This window comes from Acartia tonsa, chromosome 10 (assembly GCF_053477335.1).
Source record: "Acartia tonsa isolate MP-2025a chromosome 10, ASM5347733v1, whole genome shotgun sequence".
NCBI classification, from domain to species: domain Eukaryota; kingdom Metazoa; phylum Arthropoda; class Copepoda; order Calanoida; family Acartiidae; genus Acartia; species Acartia tonsa.
Genome location: NC_137269.1, coordinates 46091276 through 46116468, shown reverse-complemented (window position 1 = coordinate 46116468; position 25193 = coordinate 46091276). Strand labels below are relative to the sequence as shown.

Here is a 25193-nt window from a genome sequence, read left to right as displayed (position 1 = left end):
AAACAAGGTCATTGATAAAAATTAAAAAAAGAATTGGTCCCAGGACTGACCCCTGTAGTACGCCAATGATAATGAATTCAATTGTAGAGGAAAAAAGGCCCTTGAAAAATACACGCTGCTTTCTATTTGCATAGTAACTACGGAACCACTCAAGTGCAACCCCCCTTATCCCTGAATTCTCCAGTTTGCTAAAAAGGATGTCCCTGTTTATCATGTCGAAACACTTCCTTATGTCCAAAAATATGGCCATACAGGAAGTGTCTCGACTGAGTGCTTGGGTGATCAATGTGCTTAAGTTCAATACATTGTGAAAGGTTGAGATCCCTTTCATGAAGCCAAACTGGCGGTTGCTAAAAAAAGACCGATCTTCTAAGAACTTAACCAGCGTATCACAGACATATTTTTCAATGGGTTTGGAAAAGTTGTCAATGAGTGAAATTCCTCGATGATTATCTGCCTCGCTGAGTGAACCTGATTTGTGAAGGACAACTATTTTGGAAGTTTTCATTTTTTCAGGAAAAGTGCCATTTTGAAGTGATAAATTATAAACATGTGTTAAGGGAGTGGCAATGGTATCAGCACAGCGAGACAGAACATACATCGAGACATCATTTATGTCTGTGGAACGCTTAGGTTTAATACTACGAATGATATTAATAACCTTGAAGGGGTACAATGGCTCAAAGAAGAGGGAATCTTGACATGGGGGTGGTAAATATTCAAAAAAGTTTTTGGGGGTGGAAGGAATTTCAGGCCTTAGGGAAGACCCAATCTGACTAAAATAACGATTAAATTCGTTAGCTATTTCTTGGTCATTTTCAATTTTGTTTGGGCCTACTTGAAGGTATGTGCACTCAGGGGAAGATTTACTAAACCCAATGACTTCCTTTAGGGTTTTCCAGAGTTTTTTCCCATCCCCGTTTGCATCTCTTATTTGTTTTCTGTAGTAATCAATCTTTGCTCTTCTCACTTGCCTATTGTAATTATTCCTATAGACATTGTAAATACTTTCATTTTCAATTGTTTTGTCTTTTAAAAAGTTGCTGTACAAAATATCTCTATGCAATCTACAACGCAATAAATAATCTGACATGAAAGGCTGCTGGGGCTGGGTACGTTTGTTTTTTCGTTTTTTTCTAACTGGACACCTTTCATTATAAAGTCTCAAAAAGGTTGAAATAAAGTTATCATAAGCAATGTTTGTGTTGTCTTGACTTAAAACGTGATTCCAGTTAGTGTGGTAGAGTGCATAGTTTAAGGCATCAAAGTTTTCATCATTCAATTATCTTTTTTCAAAGAAATCTGGAGGTTTGGGTTTATTTACTTTGTCTATTCGGAATGAATTAATAATTGGCAAGTGATCGGAGATTTTTGATGTTAAAACAAAGGAAGACATTAGGTTTTGAATAAAGTTACCTACCCCGAATAAATCAAGAAGGGTTGCTGTGGTTCTAGTTACTCTAGTAGCTCTGGTAACAGTATTTATGATACCGTTAAAAGAAAAAGACTCAATAATTCTCATGGAGTTGCTATTTATATTATTTATTTTGAAAAGGTCAAAATTGAAATCTCCCACAATGAAGTATGGTATGCTTAAAGCTGCTATTCTATCAATCAGGTCTAAAAAAAGTTCAAAAAATTCTTCTATTTCAGCATTATTCTGATTGGGTGGCCGATAGCAGTTTAGTAAGCAAAACTTTAGTCCATTGTGGGAAATTTTTAAGCAAATAGATTCAAGAATATTTTCTTTAAATGAAAACTTATCAAATAGTTTATCTACTTTATAATATTTGCTTACTAGAATACCTACCCCTCCCCCCCTATTTTTTGTGCGGAGTTTAACATGCCAATCGTAATTATTAATCCCATAGCAATCCATATTTACATCCTTATTTAGCCATAATTCTTGAAAACACAGAACATTTAAGTGGATATCATGTTGCCTAAAGAAGTCTACAGTGGAGACAATATCATTGTATTTAGAATGTAATGACTGACAATTAATACTAAAAATATTGAGAAGGTTTTCATTGAATGTTTTCAGTTTCTGTACGATACCTTGTTCACTTGAAAAAACGCAATTTATTCCGAATTCATTCTCGAAATCGTTAAAGTAGTCGCCGTAAATCGGATTCATAAGATTTAGACCAATGTTATCGTTTAAGTTACCGTAATCCTGGTTAATCTGATCATTAGGGAGGTTTGTCATAGCAGAGCTGGTCCAGGAGCACCGCAGGAGGAATCGTCTTAACATCAAGTATGGACATCTGAAACACAGTAGATATTAGTGGACAAATAAAAATAGTTAATATACAATATATTATCGTTAAAGCGAAAAAAATTACCATATTTACTATGGTTATTCCGATAGCGTTTAGTTTATGTGTGTGTTGGGGGTGGCAACACATTTAAAGCTAGTTTAGTTCCCCCTACTCATTTTCATACAAGTTCCATGTATTTTATATGTTAATCAGCAGAAAAGAAAAATAGATTGAAATTAATATGCGATGTGGGCGTTTTAACAACTTAGGTAATATATAATAATAATATTATAATATTATAGAGTTCACGTGGATACAAAACATTCAACTTTTCGAAATAAATCATTTTGAAAATGATGACAATAATAATAACTAAGCTGAGTGTTTTTTGTTAGGTACCTTTTTTTTTCGTCGTATAAGATACTTATCTTCATGTTGTGATTACCGCCTTTGTTGCTTTGCTTTGCTTAGCTTTGTTGGCGGTGTCTCTAGCTTTGGCCCTCGTGGCCACAGGATCAGAAGGTGCTGAGTCAACGGTAAATGCCTTCATGGCAACAGGATCAGAAGGTGCTGAGTCAACGACAGGTGTAGATGCGGCAGATGCGGCAGACGTGGCGGCAAGTGCGGCGGTGTGTGTGGCGGTAGGTGCGGCAATGGATGCTGCAGGTACGGCGACAGACACGGCGGCAAGTGCGGCAGACGTGGCGGCAGATGCGGCGGCGGTCACGGCGGCTGGTGCGGCGGTGAGCGCGGCGGCAGGTGCGGCAGTGAAATCAGCGGCAGCGGCGGCGGCGGATGCGACGGCGGCAGGTACTGACTGTGTGGGCTGTGCGGCTGGTGCAACGGCTGTATGTGCACTAGGTGCGGCGGTTGCGACGGTTGCGGCAGAGTCTATGGGAGGAAACACAGCCAGGTCCCCAAGAACTGGGGCAGGGGCAGACGTTAAATTATGTTGAACCGTGCTGGAAGGGTGGGCTGTGATCGTACTAAACTGCCTTGGGAAGTCATCCTCTGTTAAATCAGCCTGATTCGAGAAGAATGTTTTCCTTTCCTCAGGCGCTAGCTTGTTGAAACAAAGGATAGGCGGTGCCTCCGACAGAAAAAAATCCTCGCTTCCAGGTATGGGTTGGGCCATTTCCTTCAGGTCTTTGCCAAATGGGTTAAGGCAGCGTATCCAGCGGCTGCCGTTCTTGAGCTGGAATTGGACATGTTGGCCAGCGACTTTGGCCCTCGAAATCTGGTTTGTGGCATATACAAAGGTCATGGTCTTCCTGTTGAGGTCGGACATATCTTGCTTCGCCTGGACTAACCTATTGGGGAAGAACGGGACCGGTGACGCGTTGTTCCTGGGATTGAACCTCTTGATCTCGGCGTTGTAACGGTCAAGCACAGCCTTCTTATTGTTCATCCACGCGTCGAGGTAGGATCTAGACATAAAACGAAAAATAAAAACGGGGATCTGGCCCTTCGTATATGGGAGCATATGGGCACGCTCGACGATATCACAAAAATGTGAGGGAATATATTCTAATTCCCCACGTTTAAGAGCGGCTTCAAGGGTGGGCCTTATAATGTTTCTAAATATGATAAACTCTGTAATATTTTCACGGCTCCACGGCTGCTGAAAATTCACTATTCTACAACTCCAATCGCGGCACCTTTGCTCTCTTATCGAGTTTTGTAGAAGTTGAAATTTGACGAAATTTTCTCTCGACGATTCGACAGAGTTTAGATAGTCTTTTTGTTGTGTAATCGTGGTCCTAATCGCTTTTTGTTCACTTGCAACAGATTTAGCATCTACGAAATTTTCTATACCTTCGATAGATTGAATTTTAACATTTAAATCTGAGACTCTCAATTTAATATCGTTTATTTCGGTTTTATGACTGGCAAAAGTACTATGAATAAGCTCATCCCTTACCTTAGCTATATTCGCATCGTATTCTTTAAACTTAACATCCAAAGCAGCGTCCAAATTTGTTTTAAATTTTGACCAATATTCTGGGTTGTCACACGTACTACAGGCCATGATGAAGTGAAGATGGCGGATCCGAGGGTGCTGAGTGAGTGTGGGTCAGCTGACCAATGGTGGGACGCGAAAAAATGTTAGCCAATGGGAGAGCTTATTTGTCGGGAGTACTTTGCGCCGGTAAAATGTTGCCAGACCGATAAATTATTAAAAAATTTTGAGAGTGTTTTCACCAAAAATTGTTCATTAAATTAAAGCGATTAGGTTACACATAAGTTTAAAAAATTTTTAATTCATTAATGTTTTATTTTCACTTTTTTGTGCTAACAATTGACCGATACGTTAACACATACACATTGCCAGGCCTAAATACGAGGTGCCCTCTGGCTACAGTGTCTTCCCTTTCCTCCAACTGCGGAGTGACCACGGGCAGTGGGGAGAGGGGAACTAGTTGAGAGAGAGGGGGAAGGTAGAACTGAGCTTAACACATGGGGTAGGGCGGGGGAGAGCTTGCAAAATGCGTGTTCTCAGCCCGACTCTCTGAACTAAACTAAACTAACCACTGAACCAAACCATTGCCTAATGATGTGCATGGTTAATGTCCTTCAGACAATCAACCCTTTGATTGCACAAACTTTGTCTAGAAAGAAGTACTAACTGTGCATGGTAATGGTTTGCATCTTTTTTGGGCCAAGGCCCCATAATTTAACTATTTATGGCACTCACCTGACATAGCAGCAACAGGAACCGATTTTAACAAATCGATGGAAATTCTGACATACTTAAATTAACGATCAGTGGTAACCGTTACATACATATGAACAGACTTATGGACCGACACTAAATTTGAGAAAGCTTCGCATTTAAAATCTATTTGTTTCTAAGAAATAATAAATCCTTTTTATTCGTGAATTATCCAATTCACTTTCTCTTACCTATTGCAACCAAATCTTTCCTTTTCTTACATGGAATAAAAACGAATTCCTTAAAGCTTTTTTTATACAACAGAGAAAAAAGTAATGTTTTTTGTAGGGAGGCTACTCTATAATTTTCTTTGTCTGTCCGTACATCCGTCAGTCAGTAGACTGCTGAATTTTTTGTGTAAAGTTACTCGTTACAAAACTGTTTCCACCAGTAGACAATGATTGTAAATGTACAATGACATAAAAAATGGATCTACTGCATCCACCAGTAGACAATGATTGTAAATGTACAATAGTGTGGCCCAAATGAAGGTCTAAATCGCTTTTCAATGTGCGCAATGTAAATATAGGTTATGTATTGTTTGTAGATTTTAGCCCTATAATTGATTTTAAGAAAAAATCTATCGCTATCTCGTCAAATGCATTTTTATTTTCATTCTTTCTTCCCCAATTAATATAGCCTTACACCAGATATAAAGCAAAACATCAAATTTTCTGTCTGTTTGTTTACAAACATTGAAATAAAATATTAAAATCACCAGGAATAAACATATAAAGAAAGAAAGTATAAAAATTTATTTATGTACAATTACAATAATTTGGGAAAGCTTATTCATACTGCAAAATCATTGAAGAAAAATAATTTAAGATAAGCCTTACTCTTTATTCCTGGTTTAATAAAAAACAATCAAATTATTTTTTGCAATATTAATTTTTTTATTAGTATGCTTTTTAGAAAGTTGAATATGAGAATAAGTATATTACATATTTTTTTACCTTCATTTAATTTCTTATTTAAGTAAATTGTCTCTTTTTTGGCGACAATGTCTGTTGAGCCATGAAATTTATTAAAAACACTTTTTCCTATTTTATGTCTTTAAAATGTAATTTTTTAGAGTTTTTGTCTTTTCTCTTCTCATAAGACTAATAGCTACTGTTTTAGTTCAATTTCTTACACAAATTATCAATTTAAATAAAACAATGTTTTTAGACATTTTTCGGAATTATTCGGCAGGAATGGCGGTTCTGCCTACTTTTTATAATTGCTTCATATTTGAACTCTTGTTACATTATTTTAGGTTGGCAGTTCTTTAATCATTTTTCGGAATTATTCGGCAGGAATGGCGGTTCTGCCTACTTTTTATAATTGCTTCATATTTGAACTCTTGTTACAATATTTTAGGTTGGCAGTTCTTTAATCATTTCTTGTTAAAATCATGAAAATATGAAATTTTTGATAAAAAGCTTAAGATTGAAATTTCGAGGTCAATTTTCATTGTAGAGAGGTCTAGTTTTCACTAAAAGGTCTACATTTGAGCCGGTAACAACTTCAAGGTATGCGCAAATTGATATGGTAAAGATTTAAAAATTCATGTTTTTTTGGGCCAGTCTAATGTACAATGACATAAAAAAAATGGATCTACTGCATCCACCAGAAGACAATGATTGTAAATGTACAATGACATAAAAAATGGATCTACTGCATCTACCAGTAGACAATGATTGTAAATGTACAATGACATAAAAAAATGGATCTACTGCATCCACCAGTAGACAATGATTGTAAATGTACAATGACATAAAAAATGGATCTACTGCAATTCACGGTAAAATGTTCCTTGATATGATTTTCTATAAATCTATAAATTTTAAAGGCTGCTAGCTGCCAAACGGCTGAACGTACATGTCATGCCCAAATACTGTGTGAAGTAGCATAATAAGGTTTACAAATGATCTGAAATAACCAAGATCCAATGATACAGAGTTAAACTTACAGATAAAGGTGTAATGACCAGATAAAGATTATATTTAAATACTATGTATAAAACATATTTTCTTTAGGATATCTAAATAAGTCAGATAATCCAAATCTAAAATAGAATTCTATGGTTATTCTCACTGGAGCGTAGTTACTCTTTAATCTGCGATATTTCTGTTTGTAGTTGCTATAAGATCCTTAGGAGAAAAGTCTAGCATTTATAGGTACCAGTGACTTAGCCACAAGCATCCAAAAATAGCCTGAAACCCCTGAATTTTTTAATTGATAAGTAAGTAAGATCTTAACAAACAAACAAAAAACACCCTACTACTAGTGTAAACACGATTGTAATGATAACCTAAGACTTGCTGAAGGGGGATGCATCCACCCCCTGACAAAATAATGGGGTGGATATATATGGATGGCTTACAAATTTGGAGACTTCAGTGAATTTTGATTGTTTGATTTATAAAGTTGAGTGTTCAAACGTTTCATCTACATTAGGGGTAAGTTTGTATCTTATCATTGGGGATGTACATCCATGTATCGGCCATTGTCTTATACCTTTCGATCCATGATCATAACTACACATCAGATGCGAGGGCGGACACCCATTCGACAGATAATGTACACAAGTTTAAAGGTAAACAGGCAAATAACTTCTTATTGTCTGTAATACGATGCTATGCATAATTTTTCAACATGGCTTAGATCCATCGGTTTCAAAACCATACTGAAAAAAATACTTACTGTAAAAAATTGTACACTCCCCCCCCCCCTCCCCCCCAGTAACAGATTCTGTAAAAAGCGGTTAGAGTTTATTATTCTTCCCTTTTCCTTATATCCCCCCTCCCTTTTCATGTAATTTGCCCCACCTAAATAAAAATTTTGGTGGAGGGTAATAATATGTCGTTTCTCGAAGTCGTACGCTGTCATACGCAATGTTGGAAGGGTGACCCAAATTTCAGATCTCAGTTTTAGCGATTTGAGAAATATTCATCTTTATATCATATCAAATTAGATAATCTTGCAAGCATCTCTTATGTCTTAAAAGTCAATCAAATCGCAAAACTAAGATCTGAAATTTGCGTCACCCTCTCAACAATGTGTATGACCACATACGGCTTCGAGAAACGGCATTTTATTACTGTCCATCCAAACTTTATTACAATTTCGCGTAAATATTGTTACGTCAAGTTAGGTAGTTTATATGTAGACCAGTAGTGCATTTATTGTTATGTTGTGTGTGTTTTATCTTTAGTTTTTGTTGTCAAGTGAAAAAAGTTATATTATTATACTGTTTCAACTGTATTTATACAAATAACTTAAAGTAACTTAAGTATACTTAAAGCAGTGATAAAAGTTTAATATGTTTAATATTTTTTATTTCAAAAAAAGTTGTGTGGTATTTTATGAGTGCAAGAAAAATAAATAGTCTGAAATGTTGAAATAACCAGTTATTAATCATAATAGTTATTTTATTGCATCGTATTATAAACATCTTACCTCTGATATCAGGCTGATGGCCCGGGCTAACAAAACTGGCATTAACATTATGATTTTTATTTTAATATTTGCTGAAAATTGAATGTAATATACGATGCCATATTTACATGTTCTTATCCAGCGGATATTAATCGATTTCGAAGTTATACTGGCAAATATTATTTAATAGTTCCTTATTTCTCTGAAAAGCAGAGCCAAATCTTTATTAATTTTTATTGGTAGGTATTTATAGATTACCCCAGAGACAAGGGACCAAGATTCTGACAAACAATTCTATATGAAAATTTTCCCGCAAACCGCTTCCTTCTTTACCCCCATTTCTATCCACTTTCCTTTAGTTATACCACAAAACAAGTTTTTCTCCAAAATACGCCACTAGAGTTAGGGGCGTCCAAGCTTTTTATTTTGGGGGAAAATTTTTTTTTGAGGGGGGGGTAATTCGGTTTTGGGGGGGGTAAAATGGTGCGCGAAGCGCGCCGCAATTTTTTTTTACCCCCCCCAAAAATTTTTACCCCGGGGGTAAAATTTGCTTGGGGGGGGGGGGGGTAATTACCCCCCCTGAAATCTGTTGGCAGGGGTAAAATTTGTTTACCCCCCCAAAATTTACCCCCGGGGTAAAATTTTTGGGGGGGGTAATTGAAATTTTATCAAAAATTTAGTATTAAAATGCGCGCGAAGCGCGCAAAAATTTTTTTTGTTAGAGATTTTCTATTTTGGGGGGGGGTATTTACCCCCCCAAAATTGTTTGGGGGGGGTAAATACCCCCTCCTAAATGGTTGGGGGTGCCTACGGCACCCCCAGGGTAGGGGTAAATTTTAAATGGGAGGGTAAAATGAAAAAAAAATTGGGGGGGGGGGTAATCGCCCCATTACCCCCCCCCCCCCCTTGGACGCCTATGACTAGAGTATCCAAATTTTCAGCACGTTCAAAATAAACAAATTTTCTGAAGCATAGATGATAATAATTTCAGATAAAAATGGCTAAGCTATTAATGAAAGATGAAAGTCGACAGATGAAGGTAGAGAGAAGAAGCAGCTTATAGTGCCTAAAAAATGACGCAATACAATATAAATGACCTCTGATAGGCTAGTAATACATTTAAATTGACCAATGGTAAAATGTATACCAGCCTATAATTGGTCGTTTGTATTCTATTACATCATTTTTATTAGGCCTATAAGCTGCCTCTAGAGTAAAACGTAATGTAGTAAATTTAAAAATTTCTAATCTTTATTATTAACTAATAAGTTCTTTGTTTATGTCCGACAAGATCTTGTAAATTGCTGGACCGAAGGTTTAACAATTTAGAAGAGTCTTAGGCAGAGTTTAGACTATTTTTTTAGAAGGGGTAGGAGGGGATGCAGAATAATTCGATGTTTTAAATATTAAGGCTTCTTTTTAGATAAATATTTCCATGTATTGATGGTAAACAGATGAATTAATTTTGTCCTTATTGAAGTATTTTTGCTTATATTTCTAATGTTTTAAATTCTTGTTTTAGATTGAAGAGAATAAACCTGAAAAGTTATTAGTAATAGGTAAGGTTCAAAATATATCAAAGATAATCCCTATTCAACAAAGATGACAACATTCATAAAGGCAAAGCTCTGAAACAGAAGGACAAACAATATTTAACAGAGTGTCAAAAATAAGCATAATATAAATGTATATGTGTAAATAATGTCATTGTTTATTATTTGCAAAACGGTTTCACAAGATACTGTTTAAAGAGAGGGACTGGCATTTACACATCCAGCAAATTTACAGTGGATGTGTTTTCGCCAGTGCAATGGATGTATTTACTTTTAAAATTGATCCTAAGAATCAGTATTGTAAACTGTAATGAATATAGGATAATTACAAAATATTAATTTTTATGCAATATTAAACTAGACATCTACCTTTATTAGCTGACGTGAAAATAATATTTTTGTTAACTGTCGGACGGACTGTCACAAATTAAAGAGTAGCTGCGTTATAAACGTTTTTTTACTTGTTTTATGTTAGGTTAGGTGATGTTTAGCCCCACTGGAATAATACCATTTTTGGATCATCGCAGGGCCAAATGTTATTCAAAGAAGAGTTGGATGGTTCATTCATGCGTAGGAGTGGACACTCACACACAGATAGATATCCTATTGCTTCTATAAATATACTTTGTAGGTGCTGGTTTACCACGGACGGGTACCCTCTCTATGAAGACAGCTCTAACAATGCTCCTCAAAGGAAAATGTTATCACATGGCAGAATTTTTTACCTCCAATCAAGTATGTTTATTAAAATACCATAGCAGGCGTTTTACCTCAGTTGAGCTGTTGAGCATAGAAACCCTCCCCCATCCCCTTTATATATATATATAGGTATAGGCCCCACAGGGGCTAGATATTGTAATTACACATTCCTCTTTTCAATTTGATTTTAAAACAAGAGAAGAGGGGTTCGCTGCTCGATAGGCACTTTGTGGGAAGCAATGCAAAGATTCTTTATAATCTATTTATGTTTTTTTGGTTAGCAAAAAGGTCGTACGAAATGTTTTGTCATATAAAAAGAAAAAGACTATCACCATGCACAGTTATGATATGCATCTAAGGATAGGTAATATTGCCACAATGTCTATGTTTGTTACATGGCAAAAATGTTTTTAAAAACGAAGCTTTTCTATAATTAGGGTAGATCCGTCCGTCCGTCCGTGACGGATAGTTTTTTTCGTTAATTTAGACATGTTAGAATTGTCCTATCGATTTTAAATTTTGCATGGTGATTCCTTTATTAGTTAGGTACGCTTTAGAAAGCATAGCAACTCTATAATCATCACCAAAATGTCCGTACGTCCATTTTAAACATGTTGATTTTTTACTTTTTTAACAACAAATTTTTATGTGATCTAATCATCCGATTGATCTGATTTTTGGTATATTGATTTCTGGGACAACAAAGTATAATGTAATAAGTGAAGCAACTCTATAATCAAGTCCTAAAAATGTAAGTATGTCCATAAACATTATCCTGAATCAAGCAGTTTTTCAACAAATTTACTTACAATTTTGCTATGACTCCTATACATTTATATTCTGATTATTCAGTTCGAAACTATACAAGTGTTAATGTTCGTTTGTCCTACCGTTTCAGTGCTTCCCTTTTATGGATGTTGTCGTCCTTTTTTTATTAAGTCAATATTTGATAGAAAACGTCTTAATAAAATTTTGGGTCCTATATAACCTGCAACATTGGTGTAATTAAGCAGGTTCGAGTTTGGACCACACCGCGTCATACTAGAGACGTTAAAAATGGTACCTAATACTGCTGTATCAGGTTCGTGACATCATTATTAAGAGAACGGGCAATGCCCTGTCTCACAAACAGGCGCAACTCATTACCATACACAGTTTGGACTTCCAGATAATCAACGTAAGGGCAATCAAAGGGTTGGTTATCTATTGGACGAATGGACGCTCTCTAAACAATTTTATAAGAATCGAAGTATGTTTGAAGGTGCGTTAAAAGGTCTAGAACTCGAAGCGACACCATTAGAGTAAAACACTAAAAGGGGAAGGGGTTGAAAAAAACTGTATGTCCCTATCCCAAGGAACTTGTGATGACACTCAATTGAGTCTTTAAAAATCAACCAAAAGTGTCGGGAATATTAAAACAGCCAAGTAGCAGAGAAAAATTTGCTAGCAGATGAAAAAGGTCCTTGGAAAAGGGGGCAGGTAGATCTGTATGTACATCTATACTATAGATCTGCTGCTTCCAGGATGAAATATACTATTCCACTCCACATTTAGGAACATATGGATATATGGATGAATGCTATCAAGAATAAAAATACTCCAGAACAATGGAAACAATTCTTTAAGAAAGAGGTGAAATATCATTCCAAGAAATAAAGATGCATAAATTTGGTTTTAGCGGGGGGCCGTGATTAAGCAAATTAATTCCATTTCAAATTGCTAAAGATTTGGATATTTGAGTAGCGTAATGTTGGCATAAAACTTGTTTTGTGCTCTAACTAGAGGGAAGTGGGTAAGAAGAGAGAGAAATGAAGAAAGTGGGCTTTGGGGAAATTTACACGTAGAATTGTTTGTCAGAATCCTTGTCCCTTGTCAATGGTTTTTGGTAAAGTTAGCAGTGGACTTGTACATACTTCTATCGATGGAGATATCGATATTTTAAAACTGAAAATGACTAAAGTCTCACAAAAAGTATAAAACCTGACCAACATTAAGCTTCTCCCTTTTAACGATACTTGCATTGCATAAACTCTGAAATGAAGACGGACAAACATACCTTACATTACTATTACTTTACAAAATATGACATATTTGTCAGGGATCTAAAGGGATAAGATAAATGCCGATAAATTGGTGTAAATCCTACAGTGATTTTACACTAAATTACCCCTTATGTAGATTAAAATTAGTGGTTGAAACGTTTTAACACTCAACTTAATTAACCAACTAATAAAATTTACTAAAGTCCCCAAAGTTGTTCTGTCAACCCATAAGAAAAAGTCATTATAATAAATTGGGGACTAGTGTAAAAAACAGCCCATTGTATCTGTATATTAGAAATTTTTAATTTTTTCTTCTTCAGGGTTTTATAGCAGGTGTAGACTTTCCTTTTGCTTTGTTTTGGAAAGAATTATCTGATATTTATCCTGAAGCAAAGGTAAACTATTATTCCCAGTATGGCTTCTAAATCGATTAATATCCGCATGATTAGAACCGGTTCTAAGCCATACTAAAAAATCATGTATCTTATCTTATTATATCCAGTTTTCTACGAATATTAAAATGTACATTATATATAATTGTACAATCATAATATTAAAACCAGTTTTGTTAGCCCGTGCAACTTTAGCATCTCGGGGCAAACCAAAATGGTTTTAATCTTATAATTGTACTTTTTTGTATCCGCGGAAAGCTGTTTATAATATATACGATGCGATTAATAACTATCTTTATTTTTTTCATAAAATATTATTAGTGCAGGTACTGTAAAATTATTATTTGTGCTTGGATCCGTCTATTAGTATGTGGGTAACAATATTTTAGATACAATCTTTAACAGTTTTTTGTCATGCCATGATGCACTGAAAAAAGTAATAGTTAAATTTTTTGTTAAGCACTTTTTAGAAAATCCACCAAGAATAAGGAAATAGATACATTACATACCATTAATGTTAACTATAGGCTATGCCCCTAGAGGCATTTCAGGGCACCTCAAAGTAAGGAGGGAGAGCGTTTTTTTTTCATTCTCTTCGGAGGGTTGAGGCACACTGCCTAAAATAGAAAAATAACTTACTGTTATATATAAAATGCTTCATTTATATGAGAATCGTAAAGGTCCAGTGGTTTAATGAACGAATTAAAAAATAAAATAAAACCTAGATATATAAAATGTTTAGGTAATTCTTACAACAAGAGAATCTTCCAAATGGTACGACTCAGTAAAAAGTTCTATTTGGATTTTTCATGATAAAATTAGGTATTAGTTATTTCTCGCATCGTATTATAAACAGCTTTCTGCGGGTATAGAATGTACAATCATGAGATTAAAATCTTTAAAAGCTTTAATCTTATGAATGTACATTTTTATATTCGTAGAAAGCTGGATATAATACGATGCTAGACATAGTTTTTTCGTATGGATGAGAACCGGTTCTTATCCAGCACCGGATTCGAATGAATACGAGAAAAAATTTACTTTTATTATACTCTGTATACTATTTATGCAATGAAATAGGTCTTTTTGAAAGCAAAGCTTTTCTATAAAAAGGGTCAGTCCTGTCGTCCGGTACGGTTAACTCTTTTTGTTAATTTAGACATGTTAGAATTGTCACTCAATAGATTTCAAACTTTGCATGAGGATTCCTATCACAGGTAAGATTTAGGAAGCGTAGCAATCTTGACCAGAAACTCCATTCGTCATGAACAATTTTTGACAACAAACTTTTTGTATGATATGATTATCCTATTCATCTGATTTTTGGAATAATGATTCCTAGGGCAAATCTGCAAGAAATTTATGAACAATATTCTGTAGACTTAAAAATTAATGTACTGCTCATAAAGTTCTACCACTGAATTTGCACTTTGAGAAATAAATTGTCAATTCAACTTACCTTTTTTTCTTGTACTAGGTCAAGTTGGACTTTTAACAAGACAGTTTCCCTATTAGATACAAGAAAAGGAGCAGGTATAAAGAAAACTTTTGAGAGAAAAATTAATCCTATTATATAAAGTAAGCTTTTTTTGTTTGTTTGTAGGAAAGGATCTCGCTAAACATTGAACCGATGTGGTCCTCCTTTACAAGAAAGCTTCTTAAAGGTCCCGAATTGGTTTTAGGCTATTATATTTTCGTGAAAAGTCTGGATATAGTTTTAGGCTATTTTTCTGCCCTCCAATTCCTTCAAATATAGAGCCCCTAGATGCTAGGGGCAAATTTTTCCATAAACTATAACAACAAAATTCACTTAAGATGTTCTAAGATATTTTATTTGAAAATTGGCTCAAAATCATGTAAAATAAAGTTGAAAAAATATGTGACGTTTTAAACATGATTTATGCATTTTGTGTGTGTGTGTAGCCATTGTTTCATAGTATTTGGACCTAAGTAGTCATGGAGAAGGACGAGACACTTTTGTAAAGCCACTACGGCCAGCTCAAGCTCTACGCTCAAGTACATTATGACTTGAGCCGCTGTCTCAAGGAAGCTACTCTTTATTACCTCACCCTTGCCGAGTATGGCAGGTGTCCCAAATTAAGTCACCATAATGAATGACGCTCTCCGCAGAGGAGCTTGGAATAAGGGTTGTACATACAGTATGACCCTCGAAAAAGTATTTTTTAGCATCTGCAGCCCTTATTTCTCAATGAATTATTAAAAAATGTATATTTCCTTGTTCTCTATAGATTTCCACATAAGTAGATATAAAAATATTTTTTTTACCTCCTTTAACACTAGAGATTTTTAGAGGTAAAGTTTTTCGAGGGTCATACTGTATATTATTCAATAATCTCCCTTCTTGCACAACCAGGGGAAGCTGCGTGAATGTAGGACTGAGAAATTCGAGTTGCCACATTGGGACTTGAACTCGAACTCTCACTACAGTAACTCAGTGCGTTACCATTGAGCTACGACGCCCCTTATTTGTGCATTTGTTAAGGTGAATGGATTCATCATATGGAAACCACTAAGGGTTATGGAATGAAGGAAAACTTGTATGATGTCATCACTGGAGGGCCTGAAGCGGCAGAAAATTTTTTCAAAGGTAAAAAAAATAAATATTGGGGGTATGAATGGGAGATCGTTACTTTAGCCAGCTACAAGTTTAATTTTATAAGAGTATACGTTAATCCAGTGTAAGATCCAAGTATTAAAAATCCACAAAATGAATTAAGATTAAAACAATTTATTTTGTCAGTTAAATTTTTTCAGAATGGGAGTCAGTTGTAAGAGCTACAATTCCACCAGGTATAATACAGTATAATTTTTGGAACAAAAGTATTGCTACATCTAACCCACTTACTATAGACAGGAATTAATGCTAAATGTCTTAGTTTCTTCAATAACTTGGGAAGTTTTGTATCAGGAAAAATATTAAGCAGTTTTCCACAAATTATAACTCAAAAACCTGTTAACTAATTAGACAAAAAAATTATATTTTTTATTTTAAATAGTTGATTATTTAATAATTAACCATTATCAAAGCTGGCAACATTCAAAAATAGCGAAGCACAAACGCTCATGAATGGACATTTGCTTTTTATTGGTTTTAATATTTATATTTTGTAGTATGACAGACAGACCGACTGTGCAATAAAATTATACCTAAACTAGACGATAAACTATGAGTATCTTCACAAAAATGAAAATTACTTTTTATTCATAGCATTTCGAACTGATTGACTGACAATTTGAAAACTTAAAGACGCTGGAACATAATTTTTGTATTATTTAAGAACGTCTACTTGTACATTCTGCAAAGGAAGGTTGGGAGCCACTCTGCAAATTCTTAGGTATGTTAGAAGCGAAGCTACTCTATAACTAAGGAAGGCCGTACGTCCTTTCTTTACCCGTCCGTGTCGGTCAGTGTACCATATTGACAAGCCTTGTCACAGACTGCTATGGAAGATAAACAAAAACGCTCTTTCTTTTTATTAGAACTAGCGGCTACGTCCCTAGAGGCTTCTAGGGGCACTTAAGTTGGAAGGAAGGAAAGTCGACATCCCCTATTTTCAACTTGAGTTTTAAAAAGTAAAAGGGGTCATTTTTATTAGGAGGGTGGAGATACCCTCCCCCAAAATAGTTAAAAACCTACCCTGGACCTATAAGAAGCTTCAATGTAAAGGAGAACCATAACGCTTCAGCGGTTAGCGAGATCCTTCGTTTGAGACAAAAAAAAGCTTGCTTCATTATATAATAGGATAATTAATATAAAAGTTTGGACACTGCTAGTTTGAACCAACCAATCAGAATTAAGCTTTAAAGCCAACTAATGATATACATATCATTTTAAAAAATATTATTTACAGTTTTATTATCCCATCCCTGTCTGGGATTAGTTGACTAGAGTTATTTAAATATCAAATTTAGTTTTATGAAAAGATTGGCAGATTTTCTCGAACCAACGAGTGAGGCACCACTGAACCCCCCCCCCCCCCGCCAACTTGCATTATTTTATTTTTCTTAAAAGTGACGCTTTCTTTCTTTTTACAAATCTAACTTAACCTAATATAAGCATAGCCGGGGTCGTCGGGGAGGTGATAGGTTCGAATTTCGACTAGACACCGCGTTATAACTAAAGACGTTACTAATTGTTCCTACTGCTACTTGTCAGGTGCGAGGCATAGATAGTTAGAGAAGCGGGAATGCCTTGACACTTAAACAGGTGCAACTCATTACTATTCACAGTTAAGACTTCTCAGCAAAGGTCGTGCAATGAAAGGGCTAATTGTCTGTTGGATGTAACTTAACCTAATATCCACCAATGGGTGTTAGAGTATTGCATCCTATTACAAGCGGATGATGCTCTTGGGTTCTCTAGATGATAACTTGAAATCGCAGGAGAATACCGCTCCAATTAGGTAATAATAATATAAGCATAATAATTTGATTTTAAAATTTTATTTGTAGTCCTCTTTCGGTAGAAGGAATTTTCAAGAAATATATTTCAATACAATTATTTCATTACATAAATGTTTTGGAATTTCTTAAAAATTGATGATAATCTGAAATTTTAAAATTCTAAACATGTTTCCTCTACATATTTATACTTTGTATACTTTGAAAATTTTGTTCAGTAATTTTGTATATTTAAGGGAGTGCTCAAGATATAGGATTGGGGAGGGGGAGGATCAAACATACACCCCCACATTGTGGCACCCACGGCCACACCTAGACTTGATTCAGAGGGGGTTTGGTTGGATTGAGCCATATATCAGGACCTAGTACAAAATGTTGAAACAGCTTAAAGTGCCTAATAAAAAATGACGACATATAATGCAAATGACCAATGATGGGCCAGTATACATTATAATTGACCAATTGTAAAATTCGTACTGGTCATTTGTATTGTTTTTCTATTAGGCACTATAAGCTGCTTCCAAATTGTTTTTTTTTATTGTTATTGTTTATTCTCCCCTTAAAGATCTTTTTAGCTATTTTTGGGAAAGTGATACAATATTATGCTATGGGGGGTTGCTTTTGCTCTACCCAAGTGACGTACAGGTTGGAAGGGGGGGGGGGTAACTTTCCAATCACACTCTTGTGCACGCCCTCAGTAGTATTTATTTGAACAATACAATACATAATACATTACATATACACAATGTGTATTACATGAGTAAGGCAGATAAAACATTTTCAGAATTTCGAATCCTATTAATTTCAGTTTCGAAATCATACTACAATATCATGTATCGAATCGCATTTGTCAGGATGACTATGTATGTATGTATGTGTGTTTCAGGGAAAGTTTATGACTACATAGGGGGAAGCTACAACCACCATCACAAACTAAAATCATATAATTTTTAAGGATTAATTTAGCCCCCTCTTCTCTCAAGTTATTTTTATTTTAAGTATCTTAATACTTGTAATTGTATGTTTAATAATATCTTATTTTTACACAGTGAAGCTTCTTTATAAATCAGAGGGTCGGTTGATTTTACTACACTACAAGAATCGATCAAATTGTAGATTTAAGATCACTTTTTTTGCTCAAATCAAGCTACTAGAAAAATACATAATAAATAGATATATTTTTTTTGTGGGATTCAAAGATTTTTTTCGTTGCTCAAGGGTAAGTGTCCTATAGATAAATAAGTGGTAAAATGTAACATTTCTTAAATACCCCCATCAGGGGCGTTCAAGCTTTTTTTTTTAGGGGGGGGGATTTTTTTAAGGGGGGGGTAATTCGTTTTTTTTTTGGGGGTAAATATCCCCTTCTAAATGGAATGGGGGGGGGGGGGTAAATTTTTAAATGGGGGGTGGGGTAAAATAAAAAAATTCATTTGGGGAGGAGTAATCCCCACTTCACCCCCCCCCCCTCTTGGACGTCTTTGACCCCCATTCCATTTGAACTTTCTTGATGCGAAGGGTTTGAATTTAGGCTAAAAACGTTTATATGACCTAATTGTCCTAATTGTGCTTGCTAGTGAGTTGCACCAGTTTATGTGGCTAAAGCATTCCCTCTACACTAACTATTGATGCCATGCGCCTGACATTGCAGCAATATTTATAATTCTTAACGTCTCTAGTATGATAATGTTTAGATCTACCTGTGCCTGACCGTCCATATCCTCGTCTCAATGATGCAGCATCTATTAGAAAGGTAAAACAAAATAAGTTGAATCATTAGGAATTATAAAAAAAGCTTTATGGCTGCTTACTGGCTAACGGCTAGCTGCATTAACTAGGATCGCACATCATTAAAACCGGAGAAAGGGAGGAGTAGGTTGCGCTCAAAATCCGTAAAGGTTGTGTTTTAAGTTAAAAACAGTATAAAATTATAAAAATTTCTGTTAACTTTTTAAATTTTTTTGTCTATAGTTCTTTTCAATAAGAAATACACATATTTAGTGAATATTATCGTTCTACTACTATTTTTAAGCCTTAAAACTCACATCTTTACAGATTTTTTGGCGCAACCTACTCCTCCCTTTAGCAAACAAATAATCATTAATAGCTAGCTAGGGTTATTTTTTTTGCGTAATTTCGTAAAGTTGTGTGTTGGGTTGCATTCAAATGCGCTTATTAGGTCAAGCTGTTCCAAATTATGGGCCATTTCATATATATACATTTGGTTTTAATTAGGAACACTTTGACTTAATAAGAGCATTTGACTACAACCCAACACCTAATTTTACAGAATTACGCGAAAAGATGACCCTATGTAGTATCCTATTATTTAAGCTTTTTTTTGTCTGTAACCCGGGATCTCGCAAACCGCTGAACCTATATGATTCTCCGTTAAAGCGAAGCTTCAATTAGATCTAGGGAAGGTTTTTAACTATTTTGGAGGAGGGTATCCCCACCCTCCCAATATAAAAAATGACCCTCCCACAAAAAAATATTATTTTTTACTTTTTCTTTTTAAAACTCAAATTGAATACGGGGAAGGTGTATACTTTTCTTCCTCCCACTTTAAGTGCCCCTAGAGGCTTTAGGGGGGCGTAGCCGCTAGTATATATATATTACAGACTAGCATTGGAGTTACGATTTCCAATGTCTTTTATATTCGTTTTATAATATGAAAATTAGGAAACCTTAACGGCCTAGGAATTTGTAGGATTTGGCCCAGAAAGTTTATTTCCAGTATCGCTTCGAAACGGATTATTATCCGGTGGATTAAAACCGGTTCTCAGCCATACTGAAAATTAATGTACCGTATCGTAATATATCCTGTTTTCTACGAATATAAAACTGTATAATCATAATATAAAAACCAGTTTTGTTATCACGTGCCTTCGGCATCTCGGGGCTAACAAAACTAGTTTCAATTTTATAATTGTACATATTTATATCCGCGGAAAGCTGTTTATAATACGATGAATAACTATTCTAGACTGTTGGCGTGCTGTCTGTTGTCAGTGTAGTTCTCTTCTACGTAGCCCCGGTCGTTGCGGCCTTAGAAGCCACTTATTATTTTGCTATGTAATATATATATCCTTACTAGCGGCTACGCCCCTAGAAGCATCTAGGGGACTTTACTTAAGGTAGGAGGAGGAAAAGTCGAGGTCATTCCATTTAAAATTTGAGTTTCAAAAAGATAAAAAAATATTTTGGGGGGAATGGGATGAAGACCTTACCAGGACCTATAAGAATCTTCTCTGTGAAGGAGAACAAAATCGGTTTCAGCAGTTAGCGAGATCCTTCAGTACAGACAAAAAACGCTTACTACTTTATATAAAAGGATAATAAAGTAACAGGATATCTGTTTGTTTGTCTGTACCAAAGGATCTTGCTAACCGCTGAACCGATCGGGTTCACCTTAACCGGGTAGATCTCGGGAAGGTTTATAACTATTTTGGGGGAGGTTACCTCCACTTTCCCAAGAGAAATCACAAAAAATCGCAACATAGACAAATTATTTCTCAAATAAAATATTTGAAATTAAAAAGACAAACATCTAAAGTGCCACTAGAGGCCTCTAGGGGCGTAGCCGCTAGTGTTAAATAATCTAAATTAGATATACTAGGCTCTGTAATATGTAATATACAGCATGACCCTCAAAAAAGTATTTTTAAGCATCTGCAGCCCTTATTTCTCAATGAATTATAAAAAAATGCTTATGTCCTTGTTCTCCATAGTATTCCACATAAGTAGATATAAAAATATTTTTTTTACCTCCATTAACACCGGAGATTTTTAGAGCTAAAGTTTTGAAAAAGTGACTGAGAAAAAGAATTTTTTTTTGTTTCTCTTATTTTTTGGATGGTTATATTATGTTTTTCTGGCAACTGAATAATGATACACAAAGAAAAACAAGTTAACTAATTATTTCTTTTTTATTCCACCAAAAAATATAAATTTTTAATGGCAAAAAATACTACTGAATGAATTGATTATTTGCAAATTTTAGGTTATTTATTAACCCTTATTTGAGAAAAGGATTAATTATGACAGTTGCTCCGCCCACTTTTCTGACATCTTAATAATTTAATAGGGGGTTAATTAAGCTTTTTAGACAAAAAAATCATTATGTTTTAATTTTATTTTCTTTATAACTTTTTTGTGTTTAAAGTTAGGATTGTGAAACAAAAACAATTTTCCTGCTATATTCATAAAGATTTATTTGGTTTTTTAATCTTAAACAATTTTGCCTAATAAGTAAGTTTTTCAAAATATCATTAAACTAAAAAGACTTAAAAAATATGTGTAAAAAAATGCTTTTTACTCAAAAACTAAATTTTTTATTTCATTTTTGCATAAAGTTTCTGCTAGTAACAAAAATAAAAGGATTTCTACCTTAATTTTGCTAAAAAAGTCGTTTCATGTTTAAAGTTACTTTTTCCTCAGTCACTTTTTCAAAACTTTAGCTCTAAAAATCTCCGGTGTTAATGGAGGTAAAAAAAATATTTTTATATCTACTTATGTGGAATACTATGGAGAACAAGAACATATGCATTTTTTTATAATTCATTGAGAAATAAGGGCTGCAGATGCTTAAAAATACTTTTTTGAGGGTCATGCTGTACATTATATTACTTTTAATATTTCAAATATTTTTTAAAAAAACAAGGATGACATCATCCATAAAAGTGAAGCTCTGAAACGGTAAGACAAACGGACATTAACACTAGTAAAGTGTCAGAACTGAATAATCACAATCTAAATTAATAAAAGTTTAAGATAGTAAGTAAATTTGTTGAAAAACTGCTTAAATATAGGATATTGTTTAAAGACATACTTACATTTTAAGGGCTTGATTATAGAGATGCATCGCTTATGATATTGTATTTTGTTGTTATAGGAATCAGTATTCCAAAAATCAAAACAATCGGATAATTTTATCACTTAAAAGTTAGTTGTTAAAAATCAACATGTTAGAAATGGACGTACGGACATTCTACGGACGGACCGACCCTAATTATAGAAAAGCTTCGCTTTTAAAAACACAATGAAAACAACAACCACATCACAATCCCCTCTTGCTATGGACATTCAAAATCTTTAACCCTTTCTTTCAGCTGTTTTTTGTTTTGTATTGATCTGATGTTTGACTTCTAATAGATATGTAGTGCGAGTGTAAATATGTTTAAAATGTCAAAAAATATGATAGGTATGTGACAAAAATAGAGTATAGAGTGTTTACGCCCCCTTCCCCATATCGATATTTTAAGGGGGGGGGGGGAGAAGGAGAAGGATTTACTGTTCCTTTTAACCATGCAATGTTAAATTTGTTTTGCTTCACTTTTATGGATGTTGTCATCCTTGTTTAACGTAGTATTTAAATGTTTCTTTTGCTTTACTTCCGTAAAAAGTTTTTTCAAAATATTAAAGAAATTAAAATTCACTGTGCCAAATACGGAATTAAAAAGTAATTAAAAAATGATTGTCACTTGTGATTAAAAGAGATTAAAAAGTATAAAATGTCTTTTTGTGTTTTAGACCAAACTTTTTAAATAAGTTCAAATGAATTTCTATATCCTTTTAATAAAGTAAAAGGATGTTTGTCTGTCTGTGTGTCTGTTTGTTTGTCTCGCTAACCGCTGAACCGACCGAGTTCTCCTTTACAGGGTAGTTTCTCATAGGAAGGTTTATAACTATTTTGGGGGAGAGTACCACCACCCTCCCAAGAGAAATCGCCCCTAGAAAAAAAATCGTAGCCGTTAGTATTTCAAATAGTTTTAAAAACGTTTTAAAATCTAAAAAACTTCAGCACAATTGATACCTCTATTTTTCAAAGCTAAGCTTTTCTTTATGTATTGTCTGTTAGAATTGTCCTATCAGTTTAAATTCTTTAAACTACATGCGCTACGATTTTTATAGCTATTTTAGGAATTCTTTTATAGATTATGCAGGATATTTTAATTGTAAAACTTTCAAATAGTAATCTTGAATTTTTTTTGCTTAAACTTTTTAAAAGTCTTTTTGTTTAATATCCAAAGTCTTTATTTTCATAAAATGTCATAAATTTTAAAATGTGAGTAACGTATATTGTAACATTTGCCATTAATGTTTGTATGATTTATTTTATATTTTTATAATTGTATTATATTTGTATGGAATCTTTGGGTATTGTCCCTTTCGTAACATCGCACCTTATGGGGCGATTCTTCGTATTTTTCATAGTAGCTTTTCTCCTATTTCCAGCCCCTGCAGGGGGCTCTAACCCTGCAGGGCCAATTACCTAACCCTGAGGGGCAATCACCTAACCCAATATAACCTAACCTAACCTAAAATAACCTATAAAAAGCCATTTTAAAAATGCGACGAATCGCCACTTATGGGGCGATGTTACGAAAGGGACTATTGCCGAATTTTTTTATCACAATAAATGTTATGTTACCCCATACCTGGTGTATATATGTATAAGAGATAGATGGTGCTTTCCCACAAGTGCCCGTTTGAGCCCTGAGAACCATCCCTGATATTTAAGTAAATTAAAAACTCAGGGGGGGGGGGGTTCCTGTACCTAACCCCTGGGGGAAGCGCTAAACCTTGCTAACCAGTACTCAATATAACCTGACCTAAAGTAATAAACAAACTAAAAACCAACTCCCCCCCCTCCTCATTTTTATTGTTTTTCAAAATAAGAGGGTGAGGTCTATATAAATGCTTAAGAGTGAACTTTGTGTTACAATGCTATATATTTTCTTGTGACAAAACTTCCTTTAATTTCTGCAGGGTTTGGAAGCTGCCATTGCAATAATTTGCAGCTTTAAAGAGTTTTAAATCCGAGTTTGGCACTGGTTGTCCAATAAAAAAGGTTTCTGGACCTAAAATATTAGATGCCGTTTAATTAATCTTCTTATAGATTATCCACATAAGATTTAGATATCAAGAAGAATTTTATTAGATAGATTATGTCAACACCGCTCAGTCTGACGTAACAGACTTGGAAGATATAACATACAGACAAACAAATTATAGAATAGCTTGTGACCAGGAAGTAGAAATGGAAGTAGATGGATTCTGTGGTAAAAACATTAATTAAGTGAAAGGACCTTTTTATTTTTATTTTTTACCCGATTTCTTGAAAAATTTATTATTACCTCCCCCCCCCCTCCACCCCAACAAAGGGTAAAATATGAATAGAGGTAAAAAGTTTAAAATTGAATATTATTTGTTTAATGTTTTTTTGGTGTGGTGTTTATACATTTACCATCCCAATTTTAACGGTATTACCTAAATTACTCGCTAAAAATAGATATATTATTACTTGGATGTTACACCAGATTTTCATGTTATCTAATAAAGTGAAACAAGCAGCGGGCTAAAATAACGATTCCCTCTTCCATCAACTTTATCCCATCCATTTCCCTCCTACTGGATGAACAAACGAGTTCCATGTTAACAAGCTAAATTTACGACAATTTTTCCCCTGTTACAATAAAGGGGAAAAATCACGAAACCTCAAAATTTATATTAAAGTAATGCGCATGATAACATTGTTATCAAACCTTAGATGTAAAAAGCATTTGAAACACCTTTTTTTATAATATTTTTATATTAAAAAACACTTTAATATATTTTTTTATTGAAAGTCTAAAATAAGATATGATAATTACACAGCACACATCTCCTTATAAATACTTAAACAAGTA

General features: G+C 34.4%; 2 protein-coding genes across 2 annotated transcripts; one reads left to right on the top strand and one right to left on the bottom strand.

The window, feature by feature from the left end:
• Window positions 1-1319: 1319 nt before the first annotated feature.
• On the bottom strand, window positions 1320-4783 carry LOC145330163 (uncharacterized). Its single transcript, XM_080174748.1, has 2 exons — window positions 4183-4783; window positions 1320-3688 (listed from the first exon to the last, which is right to left on the bottom strand). The coding sequence occupies exon 2, from the start codon at window positions 3667-3669 to the stop codon at window positions 2692-2694; it is 978 nt and encodes a 325-aa protein (XP_080030874.1). The 5' UTR covers window positions 3670-3688; window positions 4183-4783; the 3' UTR covers window positions 1320-2691.
• Window positions 4784-9363: 4580 nt separating this feature from the next.
• LOC145330162 (uncharacterized) lies at window positions 9364-21141 on the top strand. The gene is made up of 12 exons (XM_080174747.1): window positions 9364-9436; window positions 9920-9956; window positions 10582-10685; window positions 12204-12281; window positions 13012-13086; window positions 13826-13905; window positions 14561-14616; window positions 15587-15691; window positions 15859-15894; window positions 16383-16439; window positions 19197-19255; window positions 20489-21141. The coding sequence occupies exons 1-12, from the start codon at window positions 9395-9397 to the stop codon at window positions 20579-20581; spliced, it is 822 nt and encodes a 273-aa protein (XP_080030873.1). The 5' UTR covers window positions 9364-9394; the 3' UTR covers window positions 20582-21141.
• Window positions 21142-25193: the final 4052 nt, after the last annotated feature.

Excerpts from the sequence above, each read along its gene's own strand:
- LOC145330162 (XM_080174747.1), top strand. The coding sequence starts at position 9,395 with ATGGCTAAGCTATTAATGAAAGATGAAAGTCGACAGATGAAG. Across the intron at positions 9,437-9,919 it reads ATGAAAGTCGACAGATGAAG|ATTGAAGAGAATAAACCTGA; the intron begins GTAGAGAGAAGA and ends TTCTTGTTTTAG. Across the intron at positions 9,957-10,581 it reads TGAAAAGTTATTAGTAATAG|GTGCTGGTTTACCACGGACG; the intron begins GTAAGGTTCAAA and ends TATACTTTGTAG.
- LOC145330163 (XM_080174748.1), bottom strand. The coding sequence starts at position 3,669 with ATGAACAATAAGAAGGCTGTGCTTGACCGTTACAACGCCGAGATCAAG.